The sequence below is a fragment of the Aquarana catesbeiana genome, linkage group LG03, assembly GCF_042186555.1.
Source record: "Aquarana catesbeiana isolate 2022-GZ linkage group LG03, ASM4218655v1, whole genome shotgun sequence".
NCBI classification, from domain to species: Eukaryota; Metazoa; Chordata; class Amphibia; order Anura; family Ranidae; genus Aquarana; species Aquarana catesbeiana.
The window spans coordinates 306,068,384-306,094,900 of NC_133326.1; the positions used below are offsets into that span (position 1 = coordinate 306,068,384).

The 26,517-nt window shown below is 42.7% G+C and overlaps 1 protein-coding gene across 1 annotated transcript in view; it reads right to left on the minus strand.

Annotated features, from left to right (window-relative positions):
* The window catches only part of LOC141133958 (dynein axonemal heavy chain 3-like), a 3,453,856-nt gene that overhangs the window by 703,309 nt on the left and 2,724,030 nt on the right, over positions 1–26,517 (minus strand). Inside the window, exon 58 of the mRNA XM_073623563.1 lies at positions 25,582–25,766. Within this exon, the coding sequence (XP_073479664.1) occupies positions 25,582–25,766 (185 nt within the window). The remainder of the gene's footprint in view (positions 1–25,581; positions 25,767–26,517) is intronic.

Below are 26,517 nucleotides of genomic sequence, written 5' to 3' on the forward strand. Positions count from 1 at the left end.
ATATCCCAGCTTAGTGCAGCTACAGGCCATTAGTATGTCTGGAAGGCCAACAAGGAGAGGCAGACAGTCACAAGCCAATAAAAGAGGGCAAGCAGGCTCTGTTTATAGAGGCAACAGTGCTGGTTGTGGAGATGGTGCATCCTCATCAGCACGTGGCCGTGGGACATGCTTGGCCTTTTTTTCGGCAGCTGGCCGTGTTGAGCCACAACATGCAGAAGACTTGGTCGAGTGGATGACCAAGCCGTCCTCATCCTCCTCATCCTCTCTCACACATTACTTTGTCTGGCAAAGCAGCTGCCAACGTGGCCTCTTCCCTTGGCTCAATGGCATCAGTGACTCCTTCCCTAGCCCCACCATGTCCTCCCAAGGAGTCCCTCGAACTGTTTGACCACAGTGTTGGGTACATGCTCCAGGAGGATGCCCAGCATTTAGAAGGCTCTGATGATGATACTGAGCTAGATGAAGGCAGTAACGTGAGCACGGACAGAGGGGGTGCCCAAGAAGGACAGCAATCTGGCAGTCATGCTTCCCCTACTGCAGCATACTGCCAGGTTTGCTCCAGTGATGAGGAGGGAGGGGATGATGAGATGACTGACTCAACGTGGGTGCCTGATAGGAGAGAGGTGGAGGAGGAGGAGGCACATCACCAACGAGGCAGAATGCCCTCCAGGGGCCAGCCTAAGGGCAGCACACTGACTGCATCACACCCCAAAGCTCCGCATGTGCAGGGCGCTGCTGTCTATGCATGTTATTCCAAAAGTTCTTTGGTGTGGGCCTTTTTTAAGACGAGTGCATCAGATTGCACTGCTGCTATTTGCAACATATGTCTCAAGCGTATCTCGCGTGGCCAAAACATCTCCCGCTTTTGCACCACATGCTTGACCAGACATATGTTGACCTGCCATGCAGTTCGTTGGCAAGCGTATCTAAAAGACCCACACCAAAGAACAAAGAGGACCTCTCCTTGCTCCTCATCAGCTGAGATCTCCAACCCCACTATACCTTCAGTCCTCTCTGAGACCTGCACTGAGAGGAATGAAGGTGTAGAAGTAGGTGTGTCACAGCCAAGTACTTGTGGGCAATCTTCTTTCGGTACACCGACGTCAGATTGTACCAAGCAAATCTCCCTGCCCCAGCTGCTGCACCGCCGAAAGTAGTTTGCTCTTAGCCATCCACATGCCCAGCGGTTGAATGCTAGCTTGGCAAAATTGCTAGCACAGGCTAGCAACTGCTGCCTTTTCAGTTGGTAGACTCTGGCCCCTTCCGTGAGTTTGTGGAATGTGCGGTTCCCCAGTGGCAGGTACCCAAACACCACTTTTTCTCACGGAAGGCGATTCCGGCTCTCTACTGGCATGTGGAAGGCAATGTCTTGGCCTCGCTGGACAGGGCGGTGAGCGGTAAGGTGCATATTACCGCTGAATCATGGTCCAGCAGGCATGGACAGGGACGTTACCTAAGTTTCACTGTGCATTGGGTGACTCTGCTGGCAGCTAGGAAGGATGCAGGACAAGGTGCAGTAGTGTTTGAGGTTGTTCCGCCACCACGCCTCCAAAATTCCACTACTAATGATTGTGACACACCTCTCTCCTCCACCCCTCCTCTTCTTCTTCCTCCATGGCCTCTTCCTGTGCTTTGTCCTCGGAACCAGCGGTGCTCCGTAGCCATTCAAGGGGCTACGTAAGTATGCAGGCCAAAAGATGCCATGCGGTGCTTGAGATGGTATGCTTGGGGTCAGGAGCCACACTGGGGCAGAGGTTCCGTCAGCTCTGCAGGGGCAGGTTCAGAGGTGGTTGACGCTACGCCAACTTAAGGCAGGAATGGTGGTTTGCGACAATGGCACCAACCTCCTCTCTGCCCTCCGACAGGGATAAATGACCCATGTGCCCTGTTTGGCTCATGTCCTTAACTTGGTGGTGCAGCGGTTCTTGGGCAGGTACCCGGGCTTACAGGATGTCCTGAGGCAAGCCAGGAAAGTCTGTGTGCATTTCTGCCGGTCATATAATGCCAGTGCTCGGCTGGCAGACCTCCATAAGGAGTTTAACCTGCCCAAGAACCGCCTAATCTGTGACATGCCTACCAGGTGGAACTCAACGTTGGCCATGCTGCAGCAGCTGCACACGCAGCAGAGGGCCATCAATGAGTACCTGTGCGACTATGGCACCAGGACAGGGTCAGGGGAGCTTGTTTTTTTTCCCCACGCCAGTGGGCCATGATCAGGGATGCATGCACTGTCCTGTCACCATTTGAGGAGGCCACAAGGATGGTGAGCAGTGACAGTGCATGCATCAGTGACACTGTCCTCTTGTCCATCTGTTGGAGCACATGCTGCGTGGAATAATGGACAGGGCACTTGAGGCAAAACAGAGGCAGGAAGAGGAGGACTTCCTTAGCTCTCAATGCCCCCTTTATCCAGACAGTGTTACTGTATGCCCGCCGATCACACAGGAAGAGGAGGAGGAGGAGGATTGTGTCACTATGGAGGTGGAGCCTGGCACTCAGCATCAGCAGCAGTCTTTAAGGGATCATTCCCAAGAAACACATGGACTTGCACGTGGCTGGGAGGAGGTGGCTGCGGACCATGTCGTCCTTAGTGACCCAGAAGACTCCGGACTGAATGCCTCAGCAAACCTATGCTGCATGGCTTCCCTGATCCTGCAAAGCCTGCGTAAGGATCCGTATTTGTGGTATCAAGGAGAAAGACCAAATCTGGCTGGCAACCCTCCTTGATCCACGTTACAAGGGTAAGGTTGCGGACCTTATCTTGCCGTCGCAGAGGGAGAAGAGGATGAAACATCTTCAGGGGGCCTTGCAGAAAGGTCTGTGCAATTTGTTCCCAGAGACTGGGAGGTTGCAAACTCCTGTTTCTGGACAACGTGTTGCTGAGGCTTCGGTCTGTCAAAGAAGGAGCGGTGGAGAAGGTGGCCGTCTGACCGATGCGTTCAGACAATTTTTTAGTCCGCAGCCCCAAGGTATGATCAGTTCCAGCAACCATCGCCAGTGTCTGTTTTACATGGTGCAGGAACACCTAGGGGCAAGATCTGACTTGGACACCTTTCCCACCGAAAATCCTCTGGGTTACTGGGTCTTAAGGATGGATCACTGGCCAGAGCTTGCACGGTATGCAATTGAGCTACTGGACTGTCCTGCATCCAGCGTTCTTTTGGAACACACATTCAGTGCTGCTGGAGGCTTTGTAACCAATCACAGGGTGCGTCTGTCCACCGACTCGGTCGATCGACTGACCTTCATAAAAATGAATCAGTCTTGGATCACCACCAGCTACCAAGCACCTGATGCTGATGTAACCGAATAATTTTTTTTGAAATCTCAGATCCCTTCAGAGACTGCCTATGCTGATGCTGAGTGACTATCCTGAGTAATTATCCTCTTCCTCCTTAATGATCACGCTAATAGCTTGTAAGAACAGTTTTGGTTCTGGGCGCCACCACCAGTGCCTAAGGCCCTATTTTTCAGCGCCTGTAATTACAATTTTTGATGCAATACTTTGCAGCAGGGCTCGTTTCTGCATTCCAACTAGAGTATCTGTGAGCGGATGCAGTGTTGTGGCACCAGCACCAGTGACTAAGGCCCAATTTTTCAGCCCCTGTTCAACAGGGGCGTGTAATTACAATTCTTGATCTAATATTTCACAGCAGGGCCCGTTTCTGTGCCCACCAAGAGCGAGTGAGGACTTACAGTTTTGTGGCACTAGCAGCACCACCAAAGGCCCAATTTTTTTGCCCTTGTTCAACAGGGGCATGTAATTACAGTTCTTGATCTAATATTTCACAGCAGGGCCCTGTGAGGGCTTACAGTGTTGTGGCCACAACAACACCCAAGGCCCAAATTTCTGCTGAGTATATAGGGCAGGCCCCTACTTTCAAACATTCAACTTACAAACGACTCCTACTTGCAAACGGAAGGAGACAACAGGAAGTGAGATGAAATCTACCCCTAGGAAGGGAAATTCTCTCCTGTAAGAGTTAATATGGGAAAAACATTTCTCCTTTCCACTGATGCTTTATCACCAATCTTTGTTTCACAAAAAACCCCAAATTTTCAAAAAACATTTGTCATTGGGACAAAAAGTGAGGTGAAATCTTCTGTAGAGGAGCACAGACAGCAAAACAAATGTCAAGGGGGTGATAACCCTTCCCTATGTTTTCCAAAAAGCTTAAAATAGATTTTTTGGCTGGAGCTAAACACGTTAAAAATGTACCAGTTCAAAATTACAAACAGATTCTACTTAACAACAAACCTACAGTCCTTGTCTTGTTTGCACCGCCTGTATACTGCTGTTCAGAGTACAGAACCTGTATACTGCTGTTTCCTTTTTTAATTTGGGTGCAGGGTTCCCCTTAATATCCATACAAGACCCAAAGGGCCTGGTAATGGACTGGGGGGTACCCATGCTGTCTGTCTCACTGATTTTCATCCATATTGCCAGGACCCGACATTACATTAAAGCCGCAAGCAGTTTTAAATGACTTTTTTTCCTTTAAAAATGACATTTTGTGCAGGGACTGTTCTAAGCACGGGAAACATGCGACACTTTACAGGCATACTATAGACACCCCCCAGGTACGATATTTAAAGGAATATTTCACTTTTTTTTTACTTTAAGCATCATTAAAATCACTGCTCCCGAAAAAACGGCGGTTTTTAAACGTTTTGTTTGCATTGATACATGTCCCCTGGTCCCCAAACCCTTTTTAGGATGATACCAAGCAAATTAGCCTTTAAAATGAGAACTTTTGATTTTGAACGTTCGAGTCCCATAGACGTCAATGGGGTTCTAACGTTCATGCGAATTTTCAGTCCGTTTGCAGGTTCTGGTGCGAACCGAACCGGGGGGTGTTCGGCTCATCCCTAGTTCTGGGTAAAGCCTGCTTTTTATGGGTCTCTGACTAGCCAGTAGACATGCTGGCTAGTAGCTTGGGTAGCTAGGTTCTCGAGCTAGAGAGTCACGGAAGGTGGCGGGAGGGGGAACATCCCCTCCCGCTGCTTGTAATAGCAATTGACCTAAAAACAAACACTTGAATTCAAGTGACATACCAGGTACATGATTTGGTGGCATGTGGTTAAGGCTAGCTTTAGGCTTATCGTTTAGTGCAGCCAGATAAAGTTTAGCTACACATAATCCATGTATCTCTATTCAATACCCTGCTAATTACCTTTTGTGAGCTTTAGGAAATCTCACATTACACGTTAGGATGTGTTTTATAATAAATAACAGTAATTATAAATAACATTATACAGATTTTTAAAAAAGAATCTTAAAAAGTTTAGAGATGCTCTTTTAAAAAAAAAATTCTTTGTGGGGAGACCATATGCTTGTCTGTGTGTCTTGTGCAGAAATCTACCATGTCACTGAGTCCTGTAGTTCTTTGCGCCTTTGAAAAGAGAATGCAAAATTTGAAACTTCGAATAAGAGAAAGGCATGGGGAGGTCTTACTCTCTTCAACTGAACCTTCAGCTTATTTATAATTGTAATGTGTGATCAAAGAAAAAGCCTGGTAATAGAGTTAGTGCCCAGTCTTTTGTGGATTTTTGGCAGGCCATAAATGACCAAGGTGTGTGGAAACTTTGAATATCCACTTCCAGCCCAGGCCTATTCTGGCATTCCTCTCCAAAATGTAAAAATCATCTTTTTTTTGCTAGAAAATTACTAGCAGAGACCCTAGTGAATAAAATGGCTGTTGATATTTGCACAGCAATTTTTCAAATGCAATTTTTTTGGGAAAAAAAAAAACACTTTCATGAATTAAAAAACACTAAAATTAGCCCAATTTTTGTGTGAAATGTAAAAGATAATGTTACGCTAAGTAAATAGATACCTCACATGTCACGCTTCAAAATTGCCCACACTCATGGAATGATGCCAAATTTCAATACTTAATATTCTGTATAGGCTATGCTTTAAAATTTTTTACAGGTTAACAGTTTAGAGTTACAGAGGAGGCCTTGCACTAGAATGCAGCTGCAGGCATCATTCAGATATCTCCACTTCAACCTAAGGATGACATATGATGTCCACTTAAGGTTCAGTGTATATATTTAGCCATATGTTTAGTTTTTGATGAGATCAATTAATTTATTTTTGATATCAGCAATCTTATGTGTATATTTTTATTTTAATCTCATGTATAGACTTATGCTATGTATTTGGTTCTTTTTCTTCCCCTTTTTTCCCTGTTTGCTCATATACTGTCTCTGCTACCAGAGAAATACCCATGTAATGGGTTTTGACACAGCAACGTTTGCTTGGTGTAGTGTGCATATGCGGGATATATACTAAGCATACCTTCTGTTTACAAACTATTTTTATTTGGTACAAAAAGCTTTGTCATATGTCAAAAAAAGTACAATACAGGCAGTTTACACATAAGAAAGATCAAAATATAATCTGTAATTGTTGATAGATATATTTTGTTGTAGTATGTTAACACTTTAATATTAAACTCTTAAATTGTTGTATATATACATATCCTAATGTTTTTCGGACATAGATTACTAGTAATGACATTCAGGGTTGAAAAAGAGATTGGAAAGGTTAAGCCATGGGTCCCATTTTTTATTATAAAAATGATTGGTGTTCTGTAGTGTGTGGAATATTTTCTCCATAAGATTAACCACTAGGCATCCGCGCTCTAGCCAAAAGACGGCTACAGTGCAGACGCCAATTGCTGGGAGGGCAATGGCCATCCTCCTGTTTACTTCTGCGATGCGCACGCCGGATCATCTCTCATTGCCGGCTCTCCCTCCTCACACAGAGACAGCATGTGAGGAGGGAAAGCTAACGGCTGCAGCGGTGAGTGTCAGAAAAAAAATGGAAAATAAAGTGACCACATCACCTGTCAGTGCCAGCTGTCCCCACTGCCATCTGTCCCCACTGCCATCTGTCAGTGTCATCTGTCCCCAATGGTATCTGTCCCCACTGCCATCTGTCAGTGCCATCTGTCCCCAGTGCCATCTGTCCCCAGTGCCACCTGTCAGTGCCATCTGGCCCCAGTGCCACGTATAAGTGCCATTTGTCATCAGTGCCACGTATATGTGTCATCTGTCATCAGTGCCACATGTCATTAGTGCCATCTGTCATCAGTGCCACGTATCAGTGCCATCTGTCATCAATGCCACCTGTCAGTGTCACATGCCATCTGTTATCAGTGTCACGTGTCATCAGTGCCACGTATCAGTGCATCTGTCATCAGTGTCACGTGTCATCAGTGCCACGTATTAGTGCCATCTGTCATCAGTGCCACATATTAGTGTCATCTGTCATCAGTGCCACATATTAGTGTCATCTGTCATCAGTGCCACCTATTATTGCCATCTGTCATCAGTGCCATGTGTCATCAGTGCCACGTATTAGTGCCATCTGTCATCAGTTCCATGTGTCAGTGCCACATATTAGCACCATCTGTCATCAGTGTCATGTGTCATCAGTGCCACGTATTAGTGCCATCTGTCATCAGTGCCACATCAGTGTCATGTGTCATCAGTGCCACGTCAGTGTCACATGTCATTGTCCTGGTGCTCCAGGGCCTTCAAAAGTTTAATAGGTAGTCAACAAGTTAGATGTGTAATTTATGCTGCTCGAACACCTGATGGTGCTCCCTGCATGTTGGGCCTCTCTGTGTGGCCAGGCTGTAAAAAAGTCCCACACATGTGGTATCGTAATACTCAGGAGGAGTAGCAGAATGTATTTTGGGGTGTCATTTGTGGTATACACATATGCCATGTGAGAGAAATAACCTATTACAATGACAATTTTGTGCAGAAAAAAAAAATCTTCATTTTCAATCTTCAAATGACAACATCAAAAACCTCACCATGCATCTTACTAAATACCTTGGAATGTCTACTTTCAAAAAAGGGGTCATTTGGAGGGTATTTGTACTTTCCTGGCTTGTCCGGGTCATCAGAAATGAGATAGGTCACCAGTACATCGGGTGTGATCAATTTTTTATGATTGGCACCATAGTTTGTAGACTCTCTAACTTTCACAAAGACCAAATAATATCCACTAATTTGGGTTATTTTTACCAAAGATATGTAGCAGTATAAATTGTGGCCAAAATTTATGAAGAAAAATTAATAATTTGCAAAATTTTATCACAGAAACTAAGAAAAATGCGCTTTTTTTCAAAATTTTCAGTCTTTTTTCATTTATAGCGCAAAAAATAAAAAACCCAGAGGTGATCAAATACCACCAAAAGAAAGCTCTATTTGTATGAAAAAAAAGGACAAAAAAATCATTTGGGTACAGTATTACATGACTGAGTAATTGTCATTCAAAGTGTGAGAGCACCGAAAGCTGAAAATTGGTCTGGTCGCGAGGGGGGTTTAAGTGTCCAGTTGTCAAGTGGTTAATATTGTTAATTCTGGTTTTCAATTGTGTTAGGGGAACTGATGAGGATTTCCAATGAAATGCTCTCAACCAGTGTATTGCTACACATATTGTGTGGATCAGTCTCATATTATGGGTGGTGAGTCCAATGATAGGAGAAAATAGGAGACATTTATGGAGAGTGGGGTTTATACTACTATCTGAAATTTTGGAAGCAAATCTTTCTAATTGCTTCCATATATGTGTGTCTTCTCACAATTCCAAAAAATGTGTGAGAATGAACCTGTGGAATTACAACCTCTGAAGCAAGTCTGAGAACTAAGCATACCTTCTGAACGTCATATCCGGATGTTCAGAATACATCTAGACAGTCTTCAATAAATGTTAGGGCTGAACATTCAAAAAATCCATAGCTTTCTTCAGCAGTTATCAGTGCTGGACATTTGAAAGAGCCACTTTTGCTCTCACCAAGTGGTGGGGCTTTGGCAGTACATCTGATGTGCAGTTGCAAAGCAAAGACTACACTGCTGCCAGACATCTTGGTTTTTAATTTTGCCCACAGGGTCTTTGCTGCTGATTTGTATTTGCTTCTTTCATGGTTATTTTTATGATATCATTATATTGCATTTTTTCACTAATTGGTTCCTGACTGTAATTTACAGTGTTTTGGCAGGATTATGACATCACTATGACATCAGAGGTGTGCACTGGATGTTTCGTGTCAGCTGTTGCTGATGATCACATCTTTTTTTGAATATTCTTCTCTTTATACAATCCAATTATTTAGTGTAAGTAACAACTAGTGATAGAATGTGCTATTGCTGATTGCTTTACATTTAAATTGCATAGTCTAAAAAAACAACAGAAATTAAAGATGGTTTTTATTTTCCTAAGTTATAGTGGATTTCTAACTCCTCTGAATGCCCCACACTTCCTTCTATAGTTTATTTGCTGAATTTTGCAATATATGTCCAGTGGTGAGAAGAAGTAAGGGAACAAAATCTGAAAAGGTTATCACAGTATAATCCCTTTCATGACTAAGCCTATTTTTGAAATTTGGTGTTTACAAGTTAAAATCCGTATTTTTTGCTAGAAAATTACTTAGAACCCCAAAACATTATATATATTTTTTTAGCAGAGAATCTAGAGAATAAAATGGAGATTGTTGTAATATTTTATATCACATGGTATTTGTGCAGCGGTGTTTTAAAACCCCAAATTTTTGGGAAACGGGACACTTTCATGAATTTTAAAAAATCCAAACAGTAAAGTTACCCCAATTTTTTTGTATAATGTGAAAGATGTTACGCCGAGTAAATAGATACCAAACATATCACGCTTTATAATTGCACGCACTCGTGGAATGGCGACAAACTACGGTATCTAAGAATTTCCATAGGTGACGCTTTAAATTTTTTTATGGTTACCAGGTTAGAGTTACAGAGGAGGTTTAGTGCTAGAATTATTGCTCTCACTCTGACGATCGTGGTGATACCTTACATGTGTGATTTGAACACCGTTTACATATGCGGACGCAACTTCCGTATGTGTTTTCTTTGCTGCGGGAGCTCGCAGGGACGGGGGCGCTTTAAAAAATAATTTTTTTTTTCTTATTTGTTTTATTTAATTATATATTTATAAATAATGTGATGACTTTTATTGCTGTCGCAAGGAATGTAAACATCCCTTGTGACAGTAATAGGTGGTGACAGGTACTCTTTATGGAGGGATCGGGGGTCTAAAAGACCCCCGATCCCTCCTTTGCACTTCAAAGTATTCAGATAGCTGAAAATGGCGGTTCTGAATACTGTGTATTTTTTTAAAACCGGCGCCATTGGCAGCCGAGTAAACACGAAGTGACGTCATGACGTCGCTTCCGTGTTTATGATTAGGAGGCTGGAACAAAGCCACCCAAGGCTTTGTTCCAGCCCGCCCCCAGCCGCCGGAGGCAGCTGATTGGTCACCGGGCCTCCCGATCGATCGGGAGGCCCGGTAAGAGTGGCGGGAGGCAGCGGGGGGGGGCGTCCCCTCCCGCTCCTCCGGTATAACAGCCAAGCGGCTTTTAGCCGCATCGGTTGTTATACTCGGATAGCCGATCGCCCACTCTAAACAACGGAACCAGGATGATGCCTGCAGCTGCGGGCATCATTCCGGTATAACCCTGAAAACATCTGTGTACACTCGGCGGGAAGGGGTTAAAATTTAGAGTCTCAGTACTCCCCACAGCAGGTGACTACCATTGTGGTAAATATGTTGGTATAGTTTTGAATGCACACACCTTTTCTTGTGGGCCATTATGTGAAGTCTGGTTTTGTTATAGATTGAAGGTGTAGATCATTTAAAAGAGGCTAGCTTCAGTGATTATAGTAAATATAACTTTTATAATGCTGAATTGATGCATTATGCCGTTGTGGGCTTAGCATTGATGAGTAGGACCAGAGAATGTAAATGCAAAGTAGAGAGAAGCCATGAATACAACATTGTTATCTGAACCAGTCAGCATACACATTAAAACATATTTTTTAACAGACCATACATTTATATTAGTAACAATATTATCAGCTACCTAAGCAAGAGTTGCAGACAAGATGAAAGACTATAAAAACCCAAGATCTGAAGTTCTAAATCAAAGAAGGAGCTCTTTGATTGAGAAAGCATTTCTGTTATCATTTTCTTCTCAATCCAGCATTAGCAACCTGAATATATTTCCATGTTCTACTGTATATCAACTAAATCAGTTAACTTTGCACCCTACTGCTTTCTTTGTGAAAGGCACTGTGTTCTTTCTCTGACCTACATTTTTATAATTGTATAATTACCAAACTTCTGTGTTCTGTACTGCAATTAGTGGCAATGTGAAGCAGTTATTCTGTTATATATGAAATACACAAAGTAGTTATCATATTTAGGTGAATACGTTTCAATCTGTTTACTGTTTTTTCAAACGTTAAAAGACCTCATCTATGAAAATGTCTGGAAAAAACTGTTTTTGCAGTACTACAGCAACCAAGCTGAATCAAACCTGAATGGTAAAAGACAACTGACGAACACAGGTTGAATCTCCATGGTTGTTAAAGCCAACATTGACAATTATAATTTCACATACCCTGATTTATAAGACCCTTCACCCTTTTCAAGTTGAAGAAATGTGTACATGACAATACATGCAATATAAAACAAAGATGTGTGGTACAACTGAGAATTTTAATTAAATGGAAATGTAATTAAACTGACTAATATATTAATATTTAAGGGTAACATCCTGTAACCCAAAAACTCAGATTCAAAACCAACAGCCAGAGAAAATTGGTGAAAAATAGATGGTTACCCAAATGCCAGATGAGTTGTAAAAGGTATAAAACATATAGTTAATAATAAGAAAGAGCAAATTGTCCAGAGGAGACAGGTTAATCATTTGTATATACAGAAAGGTATTGAAATGTTTGAAAAGAGAAATTATTTCAGAGGGATTTAAACCAGAGTTTGATTATAAATTGAGAGTATTACCAAAAAGGGAGATGAGGGATCTAACTCCAAGCACCTGTGGCATTCCTATTATATATACTCTCCCTGAGATCCATAAGGGTCTCCATTCCCTGAACATACTTGTGACAGATGTTGGAGCCAAACTGACTTTTTAAACTGTGCCAGTGCTCAGGATCAGTGCTGCTTCCTCTTTAGCCTCCTGTGTTTTCTGAGACCCCGTGTTCCTGTATCCTGACTCAAGTTGCTGACCCGGCTTGTCCTGACTACTCTCTGAACTTGCCTGCACCAACCTTGGCTTGTCCTTGACCACCACTTCTGCCGGCTTCATTTGCTTCTGTTTCATTGTTTTACTCCTGATTCATATTGTACCCTGACCACACTTTTGCCTGTGCTTCTGTACCAGATCCACCCTGCTAGTGTATGACCCAGCCTGCCTGACTCTGCTGTTCTTCCTGTGGCTACCAGTACCTGCCTGCCATCCTGTTGTGCCTGCTGATCTACAGTCTGCTACCAGAATATGCCTCACCTGCCTGCCATTGTTAATACCAGCCTGCTTCAGTCTGCTGCATACCAGCTGTCTACCAGCCTGCCTGCTTCACTGAAGATAATTGATGACTTCTCCTTTCTGGCATGGACACCTGCTCTGCTTCTACAAAGACTTACAGGCACTCATGCCACTCTGCACTTCTGCACCTTTTGTCCACACTACCAGGGGCCCTGAATCAGAGGCGTAAGAGAGGCCTTCCTCATAATTTTAGGCTCTGCTACCAGGTATGTGATAATGAGATAGGATCAGTGTCGGTGAGGCTGGGTGACAATTTGGATACATTTTTTTGTCTGAGTGTACTTCAAACTAGTGCTTATCTTAAAGAATCTAAGAATTTCTTATAGCTACTTGAGCAAGTTCATTTAAAAGGGAAATCAAATGTATTTCTGGTTATAGCTGATATAGCATCATTGTACACCATCATCTTAAATGATGATGCCCTACTGGCCTTGAATTGGGCCCTAAGTAGTAGGGGTGATTTCCCAAACTTCCAAAAATATTTTTTGAAGAAAGCATCGTGCCTTTGCCTTAATCATAACTGCTTTTAGTACCAAGGGCAGTTTTACATCCAAAAGGCTGGAGTTGCTATGGGCACAAAATTTGTGCCCAATCTCGCAAATGTATTTATGTCTGAGTGGGAGGATAAATTTGTTTTTAGTCATCACAGAACGGAACCCCTTTTTTATCAGAGCTTCATAGATGACTATTGTTCATCTGGGATGGCTCAGAAGGGATTTTACGGTCATTTATGTCTAAACAATAACACAATTATAACATTGTAATATCATTGGGGCAGGGAAGAGACATTTCTTTTTGAATGTGACTATTTTTAGGCAGATTAGATTTATCACCAGTGATAAAACAAAGTCCATCCACGTGTAAAAATGAGATCTCAGTGCAATACAATCCATCCAATGCTCCTCCACCTGCACAGAGAACTGTTTACCAGAGCAATGGTCCCCACATTGACAGAGGTCATACAGCGTTTTAGCACAAATCCCAGATCGATGGCTTGATCAGCCTATTTTCCTTTTCAAGATGCCACTCTCAAAAGCTCAATGATATTCAGGAGAAAACACAGAACAAAACTTCACAGTGTAGAATTATGGACATAATTTACTATTGTAGGAAATATAGGTACTTACAAACAAAAAGACTCTTGAAGCATAACACAGAAAAGGCTACGCTTTCTCTGGTGGACATACTGGCATCACTACTAAACTCCACCCTATGCATGTTTCATCTGAAGGGACAGCTTCCTGGGGCATGGAGTAGTGATAGGTAACTTCCAGTGTTAATTTTAGTCTTAGGACTAAAATGGCATTTTAGTTTTAGTCCCATTTTAGTCTTCTGCAATTGTTTTAGTTTTAGTCATATTTAGTCGACTAAATCTCCAGTACATTTTAGTCAACTAAAATGTCCTACATTTTAGTCGACTAAAATCTCCAGGACATTTCAGTAATTGCAATTTAGTTTTAGTCATAGTCTTTTGACTAATGGCATTTTAGTTTTAGTCTCATTTTAGTCTTAAGACTAAAATGGCATTTTAGTTTTAGTCTCATTTTAGTCTTTTGACTAAAATGGCTTTTAGTTTTAGTCGTATTTTAGTCATCTCAATTGTTTTAGTTTTAGTCGTATTTTAGTCGACTTAAATAGTATTCATTTAGTCGACTAAAATGTTTTAGTCATTTTAGTCGACTAAAATGTTTTAGTCGCTTTAGTCGACTAAACTAACTTCCTTATTTATATGGACTCTTGTCCTTGTCCTTGTTTTTATGGCATGGCAGTAATGGTGTGAGGGAAATTTCACAGAGAGGAAAAAAGTATCTTTGAGTTGAAAACTTACAGTCCATTAGGGTTAAGCATAGATTGAGATATTAATTGTTTTATGGCCGGGATACAGAAACATTTTTATAATTCATAAAATACTCAGTCAAGGAGATTCCAGACCAGAGGAGCATCCCCCCACCCCCAGAGGAAATGTTGATTGAATTATGCAAACAGGTGGAAGGTGGGGGATTAATATGCAAACTCTCATATACCAAGCAGGAACCTGGACAATGGTGTCTGCTTAAATCAACCCCAGCCGAAAATGGTGAATTGATTGTTTGAAGTCTGGATCTCAAAAGTCTTTAAATCAGAGAAAGTCCATGTCAAACAAGCCCCATTGTTTCAAGAACAAGGTTGCCTCCTCATTAGTGTTGATTTACCTGGCCCCAGACAATTGCAGAGATGCCCAGTTAATTATACACCAGAAGGGCCCCAGTTGCAAGTTTTAAACAGAAATACAAAATATATATGCTAAATATACCATGCTGGCTACAGACGAAAATCAGTATATATCAGAAGTCATCCACATATTGTCAAAGAGCTTGGCACCAGTATTATATGGTTGAAAGGTTGTGGTTGTTTTATCCGAAGAGTACCTGACAGTCTCAAGATAATTGTTTAGGTCTAAATTTCTGACAGCCAGCAAAGTACACGAGAAGAGGACAGCCCATATTTGGAACCAACCAATCATGAGATGGTAAACATAAGGTGGGAAGGCACCAATTCAACAATTGGACTGCACCCAATAAAAAGAGAAGCACATATGATTAAAAGGAGAGAGGACCACAGACCAGTGTTAATTTAGTCGACTAAAATGACTAAAACATTTTAGTCATCTAAATGAATACTATTTTAGTCGACTAAAATATGACTAAAACAATTGAGATGACTAAAATATGACTAAAACTAAAAGTCATTTTAGTCAACAGACTAAAAGTAGACTAAAACTAAAATGCAATTTTAGTCCTAAGACTAAAATGGAACTAAAACTAAAATGCCATTTTAGTCAAAAGACTATGACAAAAACTAAATTGCAATTACAGAAATGTACTGGAGATTTTAGTCGACTAAAACAATTGCAGAAGGCTAAAATGGGACTAAAACTAAAATGCCATTTTAAACCTAAGACTAAAATTAACACTGCCACAGACCCACACGTCGGATACATTCTCTAGATGAACTAGAAGCCTGACCACTCCCCATCTCGCTGGACTTTGCTACTGGAACTAATCGAATGTACTTGTAATTTGTTGGATATCTTCCCTTTTTAAACTGTGGTAAGATACAGACCATAGGGATATTAATTAACATTTTCCTCCCAAAAATGTAGGGATTGTATTTTACAGTTTATGTTTTAACCTTATCATGTACAATGTATAGGGCAGTTTTGTAATTAATCATTTTCCAACATTATTTGTCTAGGCTGTGTGTTCAAGCCATTTGTGGGTGAAAATAGTTATAGACCCGCATTACAACAAATTTGGCTACTGTGGTCCCAGGGAAATTATTTATCGCCCCATTCAATCTGGTAGCTATGTTAAACTAATATTTCCTTCAAATTGATAATATCTATCTCTAGATTCCGCGAGACATACTTTGTATTCCTTCCGGCCAGAGAAATTCAGAGGATTGTTTCCCCGAGCGACAGGAGATATTGTGTTTTTGAACGTAAGGTGCGATTACCGCAAATATTTTTTGAACATAGTTATTTGGGCTACCCTTGGGTTATTTGTCAAATATTACAGAAAAAAGTGTTTTATTGCCGTGTTGATGTCTTTGGTAGGGTGTACGAAATATTGATTACCAGAAATCCTGGTTCTGTATGAAATTGTATAGTTATACTTATAAATTAATAAAAATGATTTACTTATTAATTTTATTGGGAGATATTTATACATTGGTAAGAATTCCCCATAGAATGGGCTCAAGAAATTATTGTGGTATGTTATTGATTGTGTGAACAAAGTTCACATTTTTACCGTAAGGTTGGAGGCACTGAGCAAAATACTAAGATCTTAACAATTCAAATTCCCCATATGTATTATTAAGATTCCATACCACACTCACAACAGTGTAGGAGATTGATTTTAGTATTTTTATATGTATTTATATTTTAACTTTTTGACTAGTTGCCTCCCGCCCACTGTCAAATGACGGTGGGGTGGTGCGACTCTTGTTCTGGGATGCCGTCATATGACGGCGTCCCAGAATGGCTGCTCTCGAGCGCCCATGGGGGTGCGCAGCACAGAGATCGCGACCGTGCCGTGTTGCTAGGACACGGCTCTTTAACCGTGTGATCGCATGTGTCCAATCACAACTGGTCACATGTAAACATGGAGATGCCGGTAATCGTCTCTCCTCGCCTCACACTGACAGAGTGTGAGGAGAGGAGAGCCGATCAACGGCATCTCCTCACAGTGGGACATCTAAGGATGTAATCAGGGCACTGATCATCAGTGCCCTGATTACAATAAAGAAATAAAGTGTAACAATACAGTGCCCACCAATGCCAGCATACAGTGCCCACCAGTGGCAACAATCAGTGCCCACCAATGCCCACAAGTGCCACAAATCAGTGCCCATTAGCCATGCCAGTCAGTGCTGGCAATCAGTGCCACCTATCAGTGCTGCCCATCAATGCCCATCACTGCTGTCCATCAATGCCCATCAATGTCACCCATCGGTGCCACCCATCAATGCCCATCAGTGCCCAGCTGTACCGCCTATCCATGCTGCCTATCCGTGCCCACCAGTGCTGCCGATCAGTGCCCACCACTGCTGCCTATCAGTGCCCACCAGTGCTGCCTATTAGTGCCCATCAGTGCCACCTAACACTGCCCATCAGTGCCGCCTGTCAGTGCTCATCAGTGCCACATATCAGTGCCACCTCTCAGTGCCCATAAGTGCGGCATATTAGTGACTCCTCATCAGTGCCACCTCATCAGTGCCCATAAGTGCTGCCTCATCAGTGCCCATAAGTGCCACCTCATCAATGCCCACCAGTTCAGCCTACCAGTGCCCATCAGTGTCACCTCATCAGCGCACATCAGTGAAGGCGAAAAATTACTTAGTTACAAATTTACTGACAGAAAAAAAGTAAAAAAAACTTTTAGTCTTTTTTTTGTAAAAAATAAAAAACCCAGCAGTGATTAAATACCACCAAAATGTATTTGTGTGAAGAAAATGATAAAAAAATTTGTTTTGGTACAGTGTAGCATGACCAAGCAATTGTCATTTAAAGTGCAAGGGTGTTAGTGCCTGGTAGGCAAGTGGTTAATTTACTTTTTAACTCCATAGCAATAAGCTGTTTATTTATTGAGATATATACAACTGTGAATAATAATGTGTTTTATGTGTTTTATATTAATCAAATATATGTTTTTATCAAAAGATTGATATTTATTAATGCAGTAATTAATTATATTGTTATTTGTTATTTGACTCTTACACACTAGATGGCACCTTCTTTTAAATAGTAAAGATGTGGGCAAAGGATTTGTGTAATAAAATATTTATATAAATAAACTTGTAATACTAGTTTTATTTATGGTTTTATTTATTCATAGTTTATTTACTCTCTGGTTATTCTAAGGCTGAGTTGAGGAAATAGATACTAAACATGTCAAGCTTTAAAAATTCTCAGTAGGTGAAACTTCAAAGCCTTAATGGGAATTAGTTTAGAGTTAACCATGACATATGGCCCTAGATTTATTGTTTTCACTCTGACATTACCTCACATGTGTGGTGTAACTTACACCTTTTTTTACATTTTTTAAATTTAACCCTATTTCTATAACAAGATGGCTAACAAGCTTCCTTGTTCCCTGATCACCTCATGCTGTCACTGTAGGAGCCACTTACTGTGGTTCCAGGCTTCCCGGAGGGGCCTATGCAAGCCACACCAACATGAAAGGGGAGGGGGAACCTTTAGTGACTGAAAAAATGATCTGAAAGCCCTTTGCATTCTGTAAAAATCAAAAGCAAGCTCATGACTGCAGCAGCAGCCATGAACTTGCTTTCACTCCCTGTATACTGTGCCAATTATAAACGTACATTGACGCTGCTACTATGTATGACATTTCTATCGCTACTCTGTATGACAGCTTTCTTCTTCTCCTTGTTAATGAAGCAGTGAGTGCCAGCATCGCATCCTTAGCAATCAGTGATGTCATACAGCCCTATTCATTTACTGGCTCAGCATTCACAACCATATAAACAAAGGATCAGGGATAGTACAAAATGGGATGCATGTGCAAGTAAGGTGTACTTGTGGGGTACAGTTAATGTGTTAAAAATTTCATCAACTTACACAAACACTTCAAACTGAGGGAAATTGCACATTAGTGTCACATGAAGATAAGCAACAAAGTGACACAGAAATAGAAATTAACACAGACAATTGAAATACTGTAAAAGAAGAAACCAGGCCACAAAAGACTTCATTCAGGAAATCCACCAGAAGTAATAAAGCATCCCAATAGAATGTCTGTCCTATGTTGCTTGCATAGCATTAAAACCAGAGCCAGATTCATGGGATGAGATACAAAGATTTCCAACCCATGAGCAACAAAAGTGGATCACAGCATTTAACAAAACCGCTTACAAGAAACAGATTTATAGAACTGAGATCTGAAATTGGGACTAATATAAGGAGTAGTTGTTGAGTGGGGGGTGTTGGAATACATTGTTCATTTATATTTTATGCAACATCTACATCAATATCAGTATTCAGTAGAGATATAGTCTTCAGCCAGTAGATGGCAGTGTTTATAAGTTTGTAGCAGCATCTATGGTATGCTCTATGTTTTTTCTAGGGATGAGTTGAACAACCCCCCGCAGCAGAACATGCGAACAGGCAAAAAATGTGCGCAAACACTGTTAAAGTCTATGGAACACGAACATGAAAAATCAAAAGTGCTCATTTTAAAGTTATTGCAAGTTATTGCCAAAAAACTGTTTGGGGACTCGGGTACTGCCCCAGGGGACATCTATCAATGCAAAAAAAAAATTAAAAACAGTCTTTTTTTTAGGAGCTGTGATTTTAATAATGCTTAAAGTGAAACTGAGGGGTGTCATGAACAGGTGTGACCAGAACCATGTGATCTGCGACAGAGGACACCAAAACGTATATAAGTGAAAATATAATAATTTATTAAAGTAAGTGAATAATATAGTACAACTACCTCCAATATGACACAGTGCAATAACCAACCACAGACAGAGACCCACAAATAACAACAGACTGATAAGTACATTAAATGGGAAATACCAGGATCATAAACAATAGCCAGGCCAGGGTCATACACAGCAGATCAGCAGATGGACAGGGGATGTTCCAGTGACATAAACATAAGCCAGGCCAAGGTCATACACAGGGAGATCAGCAGATGGGGTATGGAACACAGGACAGGGAGAGGATGGATGGATCAGACTGCAGGCAGGGATGCAAGGTAACAGGTGGGACAGGATAGCGATCGGGACAGGGAGATAGGATCAGAAACACGGGTCACAGGTACAGGGCACAGGAACAGGTTCAGAATCAGGATCAGATCACAAGCTAGCAGGTCAGGGTGCAATGAAGAAACCAAGGCAAACATGTGAGTGCTTGCAGGGTATTTATAGGCCTGTGATTGGCCTCAAGTGACACCTGATTGTAGGAGGTACTGTCTGCTCCACACTGCCAGGATCCATCCACTGGTGGATGCCAGTACTGCGGCCCAAAGATGACATAACATCAGCAGGGAAAAGCTCTCCTGACAGTTCCAAACTGCCAGGAGACACCTGCTGGTAGACCTCAGTACTGTATGCCAAATGACAGATATTACCAGCGGATGGAACATTTCCTGACAGAGGGTCTCCTTAGTCTGCCTGTAAAGTAGCGCATCTTTCCCATGTTCATAACAGTACTGCAGAAAATGAAATTTCTAAAGGAAAATGTATTGTAGATAAAAATCGATAAAAATAGATATAAATCATTGAAACAAATGGCGTGGGTTCCCCCCAGTCCAAAACAGACCCTTCGGGTCTGATATGAATATTAAGGGGAACCCTGCACCAAAATAGAAAAAATGTCGTGTGGGTCCCCCCAAAATCCATACCCCATGTTGATGGGGACAAGGGCCTCATCCCCACAACCCTTGCCCGGTGGTTGTGGGGGTCTGCGGGCAAGGGTTGTGGGGTTTAACAAGGGGCCCCCCAGATCCCAGCCCCCCTATGTGAATGGGTATCGGGTACCACTACTCATTCACCAAAAAAAGTGCCAAAAAAGTAAAAATGACAGGATGGATGGATGCCCCGCGATGTCCATCCATCTTCAATCACAGCGCCGACGGACCGAAACCCCCCCCGGAAAAACTCTGCCTCGATGGGAGGCATCCTGCCGAAGACATCAGAGGGGGCAGGGTCTCCTGTTTACATCACCAGGTGGCCCCACCCTTGGATATATAAGAGCGGTCATTGCAAAAAGGCTGCAGTCACGGGGATGCCTCCCATGGAGACGGAGTTTTTCCATCTTTTGGGGGGTTTTTTTTCGGTCCATTGGTGCTGTGATTGAAGATTTACATCACAGGACACTTTTTGTTTAAATAAGGAATTGTCCAAAACGGCCTCCTGTCATATTTACTTTTTTGACACCTTTCTGGGTGAATGAGTAGGGGTACAATGTACCCGATACCCATTCACATGGGGGGGGCGGGATCTGGGGGCCCCCTTGGTAAAGGACCTTCCAGACTCCGATAAGCCCCCCGCCTGCAGACCCCCACAACCACCAGAAAAAGACAATTCCATAGCTCAACTCACCAACCAGTCTGCTGACCAACCAAATTAACCTGTCTAACCGTATGTTAAAAGCAGGGGTTTAGTTAGCACACATTTGCAAACGCATGTGAAAGCTGCAAGGCCTCGTCAAGGCACCCTGTATTACTTGCAGTCCTAACACTACAAAATTTATAAGTGTCTCCACAGTGGAAGCACATGCATTGAATGGATAGGTGTGAGACAGGTGAGCCAGGAGGCCGCCCTAGCCCCCTTAAAGGGACAGGAGCACACTGGACACCCAGCAAGAGCACAATGTTAGACAGGTTAATTTGGTTGGTCAGCAGACTGGTTGGTGAGTTGAGCTATGGAATTGTCTTTTTCTTGTATGTATATGCCCTTAATGTGCTCCTTACTGTGAAGGCCAGTTATGGGTGTGGGCGGTGGCCATTATTTTGTTACTGTTAGTATATGTGGGTCGGGGACACACTGGACACCTTTGCTGCCATTGTGCTCTTGCTGGGTGTCCAGTGTGCTCCTGTCCCTTTAAGGGGGCTAAGGGGGCTAGGGCGGCCTCCTGGCTCACCTGTCTCACACCTATCCATTCAATGCATGTGCTTCCACTGTGGAGACACTTATAAATTTTGTAGTGTTAGGACTGCAAGTAATACAGGGTGCCTTGACGAGGCCTTGCAGATTTCACATGCGTTTGCAAATGTGTGCTAACTAAACCCCTGCTTTTAACATGCGGTTAGACAGGTTAATTTGGTTGGTCAGCAGACTGGTTGGTGAGTTGAGCTATGGAATTGTCTTTTTCTTGTATGTATATGCCCTCCATGTGCTCCTTACTGTGAAGGCCAGTTATGGGTGTGGGCGGTGGCCATTATTTTGTTACTGTTAGTATATGTGGGTCGGGGACACACTGGACACCTTTGCTGCCATTGTGCTCTTGCTGGGTGTCCAGTGTGCTCCTGTCCCTTTAAGGGGGCTAGGGCGGCCTCCTGGCTCACCTGTCTCACACCTATCCATTCAATGCATGTGCTTCCACTGTGGAGACACTTATAAATTTGTAGTGTTAGGACTGCAAGTAATACAGGGTGCCTTGACGAGGCCTTGCAGCTTTCACATGTGTTTGCAAATGTGTGCTAACTAAACCCCTGCTTTTAACATACGGTTAGACAGGTTAATTTGGTTGGTCAGCAGACTGGTTGGTGAGTTGAGCTATGGAATTGTCTTTTTCTTGTATGTATATGCCCTCCATGTGCTCCTTACTGTGAAGGCCAGTTATGGGTGTGGGTGGTGGCCATTATTTTGTTACTGTTAGTATATGTGGGTCGGGGACACACTGGACACCTTTGCTGCCATTGTGCTCTTGCTGGGTGTCCAGTGTGCTCCTGTCCCTTTAAGGGGGCTAGGGCGGCCTCCTGGCTCACCTGTCTCACACCTATCCATTCAATGCATGTGCTTCCACTGTGGAGACACTTATAAATTTTGTAGTGTTAGGACTGCAAGTAATACAGGGTGCCTTGACGAGGCCTTGCAGCTTTCACATGCGTTTGCAAATGTGTGCTAACTAAACCCCTGCTTTTAACATACGGTTAGACAGGTTAATTTGGTTGGTCAGCAGACTGGTTGGTGAGTTGAGCTATGGAATTGTCTTTTTCTTGTATGTATATGCCCCACAACCACCAGGCAGGGGTTATGGAAATGAGGCCCTTTTCCCCATCAACATGGGGACAAGGTGTTTTGGGGGACCCCAAAGCACTCTCCCCACGTTGAGGGCATGTGGCCTGGTATGGCTCAGGAGGGGGGGTGCTCTCTCATCCCCCCTTTTCCTGTGGCCAGCCAGGTTGTGTGCTTGTATAAGGGTCTGGTATGGATTTTGGGGGGACCCCGTGCCATTTTTCTTTTATTTTGGCACAGGGTTCCCCTTACAATCCATACCAGACCTGAAGGGCCTGGTATGAATTTTGGGGGGACCCCCACACCATATTTTTTTTTAAATTTTGGTGCAGGGTTCCCCTTAAATCCAATCCAGACCTGAAGAGCCTGGTATGGATTTTAGGGGGGACCCCAAGCCATTTTTTTTATTTTGGTGCGGGGTTCCCCTTAACCACTTGCCTGCCCGCCATTTAGCAAAATGACGTTGGCTAAGTGGTTGCTATATCCTGACCGGACGTCATATGACATGGTCAGGATAACAAGCCGCTGCCCGGGGGTGCTCATCACGCCAATTTCTGTTGCAGGGTGTCAGTCTGACACACTGCAACTCTGATCTAGGTAAAGAGTCCCTGAAGAAGACTCTTTACCACTTGATCAGCCATGTCCAATCACAGTTGATCACAATGTAAACAGGAAGAGCCATAGAGTAGAGGAGAGATGATCGTCTGCTCCTCTGACAGGGGGGTCTGTGCTGATTGTTTATTAGTGCAGCCCCCCCTCAGATGCCCACCCAGGACCACCAGGGATCCACCAGGACCACCAGGGATTGCCACCACTGATGACCACCAGGTATGGCATCCCTGGTGGCCATGGGTGGCAATGTGTTCCCACACATGATGCCAATCAGTGCCCACCAGCAATACCTGGCAGTGCTTCCTAATCAGTGATGCCAATCAGCACCATCTATCAGTGTCAATCTGTACCACTCATCTGTGTCCATCAGTGCCACCTATCAGTGCCCATCCATGCCCATCGGTTCCCACCTATCAGTGCCCATCAGTGCCACCCATAAGTACCCATCAGTGCCGCCTTTTAGTGCCCATCTGTGCCGCCTATGAGTGCCCATCTGTGCCACCTATGAGTGACCATCAGTGCTGCATATCAGTGCCACCTATCAGTGCCCATCAGTTCCGCCTATCAGTGCCCATCAGTGTCGCATATCAGTGCCCGTCATCAATGCCCATCAGTCCCACCTCATCCATGCTCATCAGTGCTATCTCATCAGTGCCCGGCAGTGCAGCCTCATCGGTGCCCATCAGTGAAGGAGAAAACACTTATTTACAAAACTTTATAACAGAAACAAAGAAAAACTTTTTTTTTCAAAATTTTTGGTCTTTTTTTATTTGTTTAGCAAAAAATAAAAACCGCAGAGGTGATCAAATACCACCAAAAGAAATCTCTATTTGTGGGAAGAAAATGCCCATGCATGATACCAATCAGTGCCCACCAGCAATACCTGCCAGTGCCTCCTAATCAGTGATGCCAATCAGTGCCATCTATCAGTGTCGATCAGTACCAATCATCTGTGTCTATCAGTGCCACCTATCAGTGCCCATCCATGCCCATCGGTTCCCACCTATCAGTGCCCATCAGTGCCACATATCAGTGCCCATCAGTGCCACCCATAAGTACCCATCAGTGCTGCCTTTTAGTGCCCATCTGTGCTGCCTATGAGTGCCCATCTGTGCCACCTATGAGTGACCATTAGTGCTGCATATCAGTGTCACCTATCAGTGCCATCAGTTCTGCCTATCAGTGCCCATCAGTGTCGCATATCAGTGCCCATCAGTCCCACCTCATCCATGCTCATCAGTGCCCATCTCATCAGTGCAGCCTCATCGGTGCCCATCAGTAAAGGAGAAAATGTACTTGTTTACAAAATTTTATAACAAAAACAAAGAAAAACATTTTTTTTTTTAATTTTCGGTCTTTTTTTATTTGTTTAGCAAAAAATAAAAACCACAGAGGTGATCAAATACCACCAAAAGAAATCTCTATTTGTGCAAAGAAAATTATAAAAATTTTGTTTGGGTACAGCGTAGCATGACTGCACAATTGTCATTTAAACAGCGACAGCGCTGAAAGCTGAAAATTGGCTTGGGCAGGAAGAGGGGAAAGTGCCCTGTATTGAAGTGGTAATATCCATACCAGACCTGAAGGGCCTGGTAATAGACTGGGGGGGAGGGGGTGAACTCATGCTGGTTTTTTTCAATGTTTTTTATCTATATTGCCGGGATCCAGCAATATATTACAGCTGCGAGCAGTTTTAATTTACCTTTTTTCCTTTAGAAATGTCATTTTGTTGATCTCATTCATTACACTATGTACGGCTGCTATGTAAGCAGCTTTACATGTGTGGGGCTTGGACTTAGCCCCCTGAGCCATGATTGATCAAAGGCACCCTGCCTTTGGCCAATGTTGGCTCTCTCAGCAGACCGCGCTGTGATTGGCCAAAGCGTGCAGGTCAGGTGCATGCTTTGGCCAATCATAAGACGACAATGCACTACGATCTCGCAGTCCATTATGGGGTGTTCTGCGGCAGTCGAAATTGCCATGAACGCCCCACAATGTTCGGTATTCGATGAACGGGCGGACACCTGATGCTCGAGACGAACTTACATTTGACTCGAGTCATTGGGCTCATCCCTAGTCTTTTCCCTGAAAAAAGTTCCTGTCTGCAGTTGCCCATATGGACTGTGCACTGTCTTTTTGTTCTGTAGGGCTATATACAGAATTTCTAACAGCCATACCACAAGAAAAGTGGAGCAAATTCTTTATTGAATTTCCATGCATTTGTTTTGCAACTTAAGACAATTCAATGTATTAAAATCTATTCTTACAGCTTATGGTAACTATAGAATTTCTTCATATGTCATGTATATTGATTACTTACTTTGTCATATTAATATTTTCTTCCAGGATCCTCTTCTCAGCCAGTTTCTTGGACAATTGATCTTGCAGGCCTTTCAGTTTAGCAGTCACCTCCTTGAGCTCCTCTCTTTTAATTTTCAGATTCTGCATGTGAATTTTCAGATCTGCCTCTGCAGCTTCCAGTCTTTGACGCTTTGGTGCCACAATCTAATGTGAAAGAAATGTAATTAAAGCTTGCATAATTTCTAACATTCTTATATTTAAAATTATAATGAATAAATTATGACTGTTATCAATGACAATCACAGGTGAAAGGTAAGCACAAAAATAAATTTAGACAACCTCCATGCTTAATATTTTGATGTTTCCACCAGGTGTTGCTGTAGTCCATCCCCACTATATTTGATTAGTAATTCAGTGAATGCAATTACTTTTCTTTGCTTTTTTTTTTTTTTTTTTTTTTTTTACTGTAAGCCAGATATTCCTAAAACACCCAGTTTGGTTCCTTTCTATCTCTTATGTACAGCCGCCCATCACATTTACACCTGCCTATTTCTTATTGTAAAAACAGAAGACAGAGGACCTGTAAATACAGCACAAGCCTCAGAAAACAAATCCTCCAACACCACATATTATGTGCTGTCTGGAATCCAGCTCCAGTAAATTGTGTATGATTCATTTTGTCCTTGGAAGCAGTTGTTCAACACAGGGCTTTTGTGTTGAAAGCAAGTCAAAATTTAAATATGTGCATTCAAATCCTTGACCTGTAACTTGTCCCAAACCCTTAAATCAACCCTAACACATAAACCTAGTTCCCACCCAAACCCCCAAAAATGAACTTAGATGACTTCTGTCAATATCAGTTAGAACAATCCTTAACCACCTTGTAGAACTGCTTCACCTATTGCATCTTATTACCTCGGTATTGTAAAAAAATTAAAAAAGTTGTAGTAGTGGA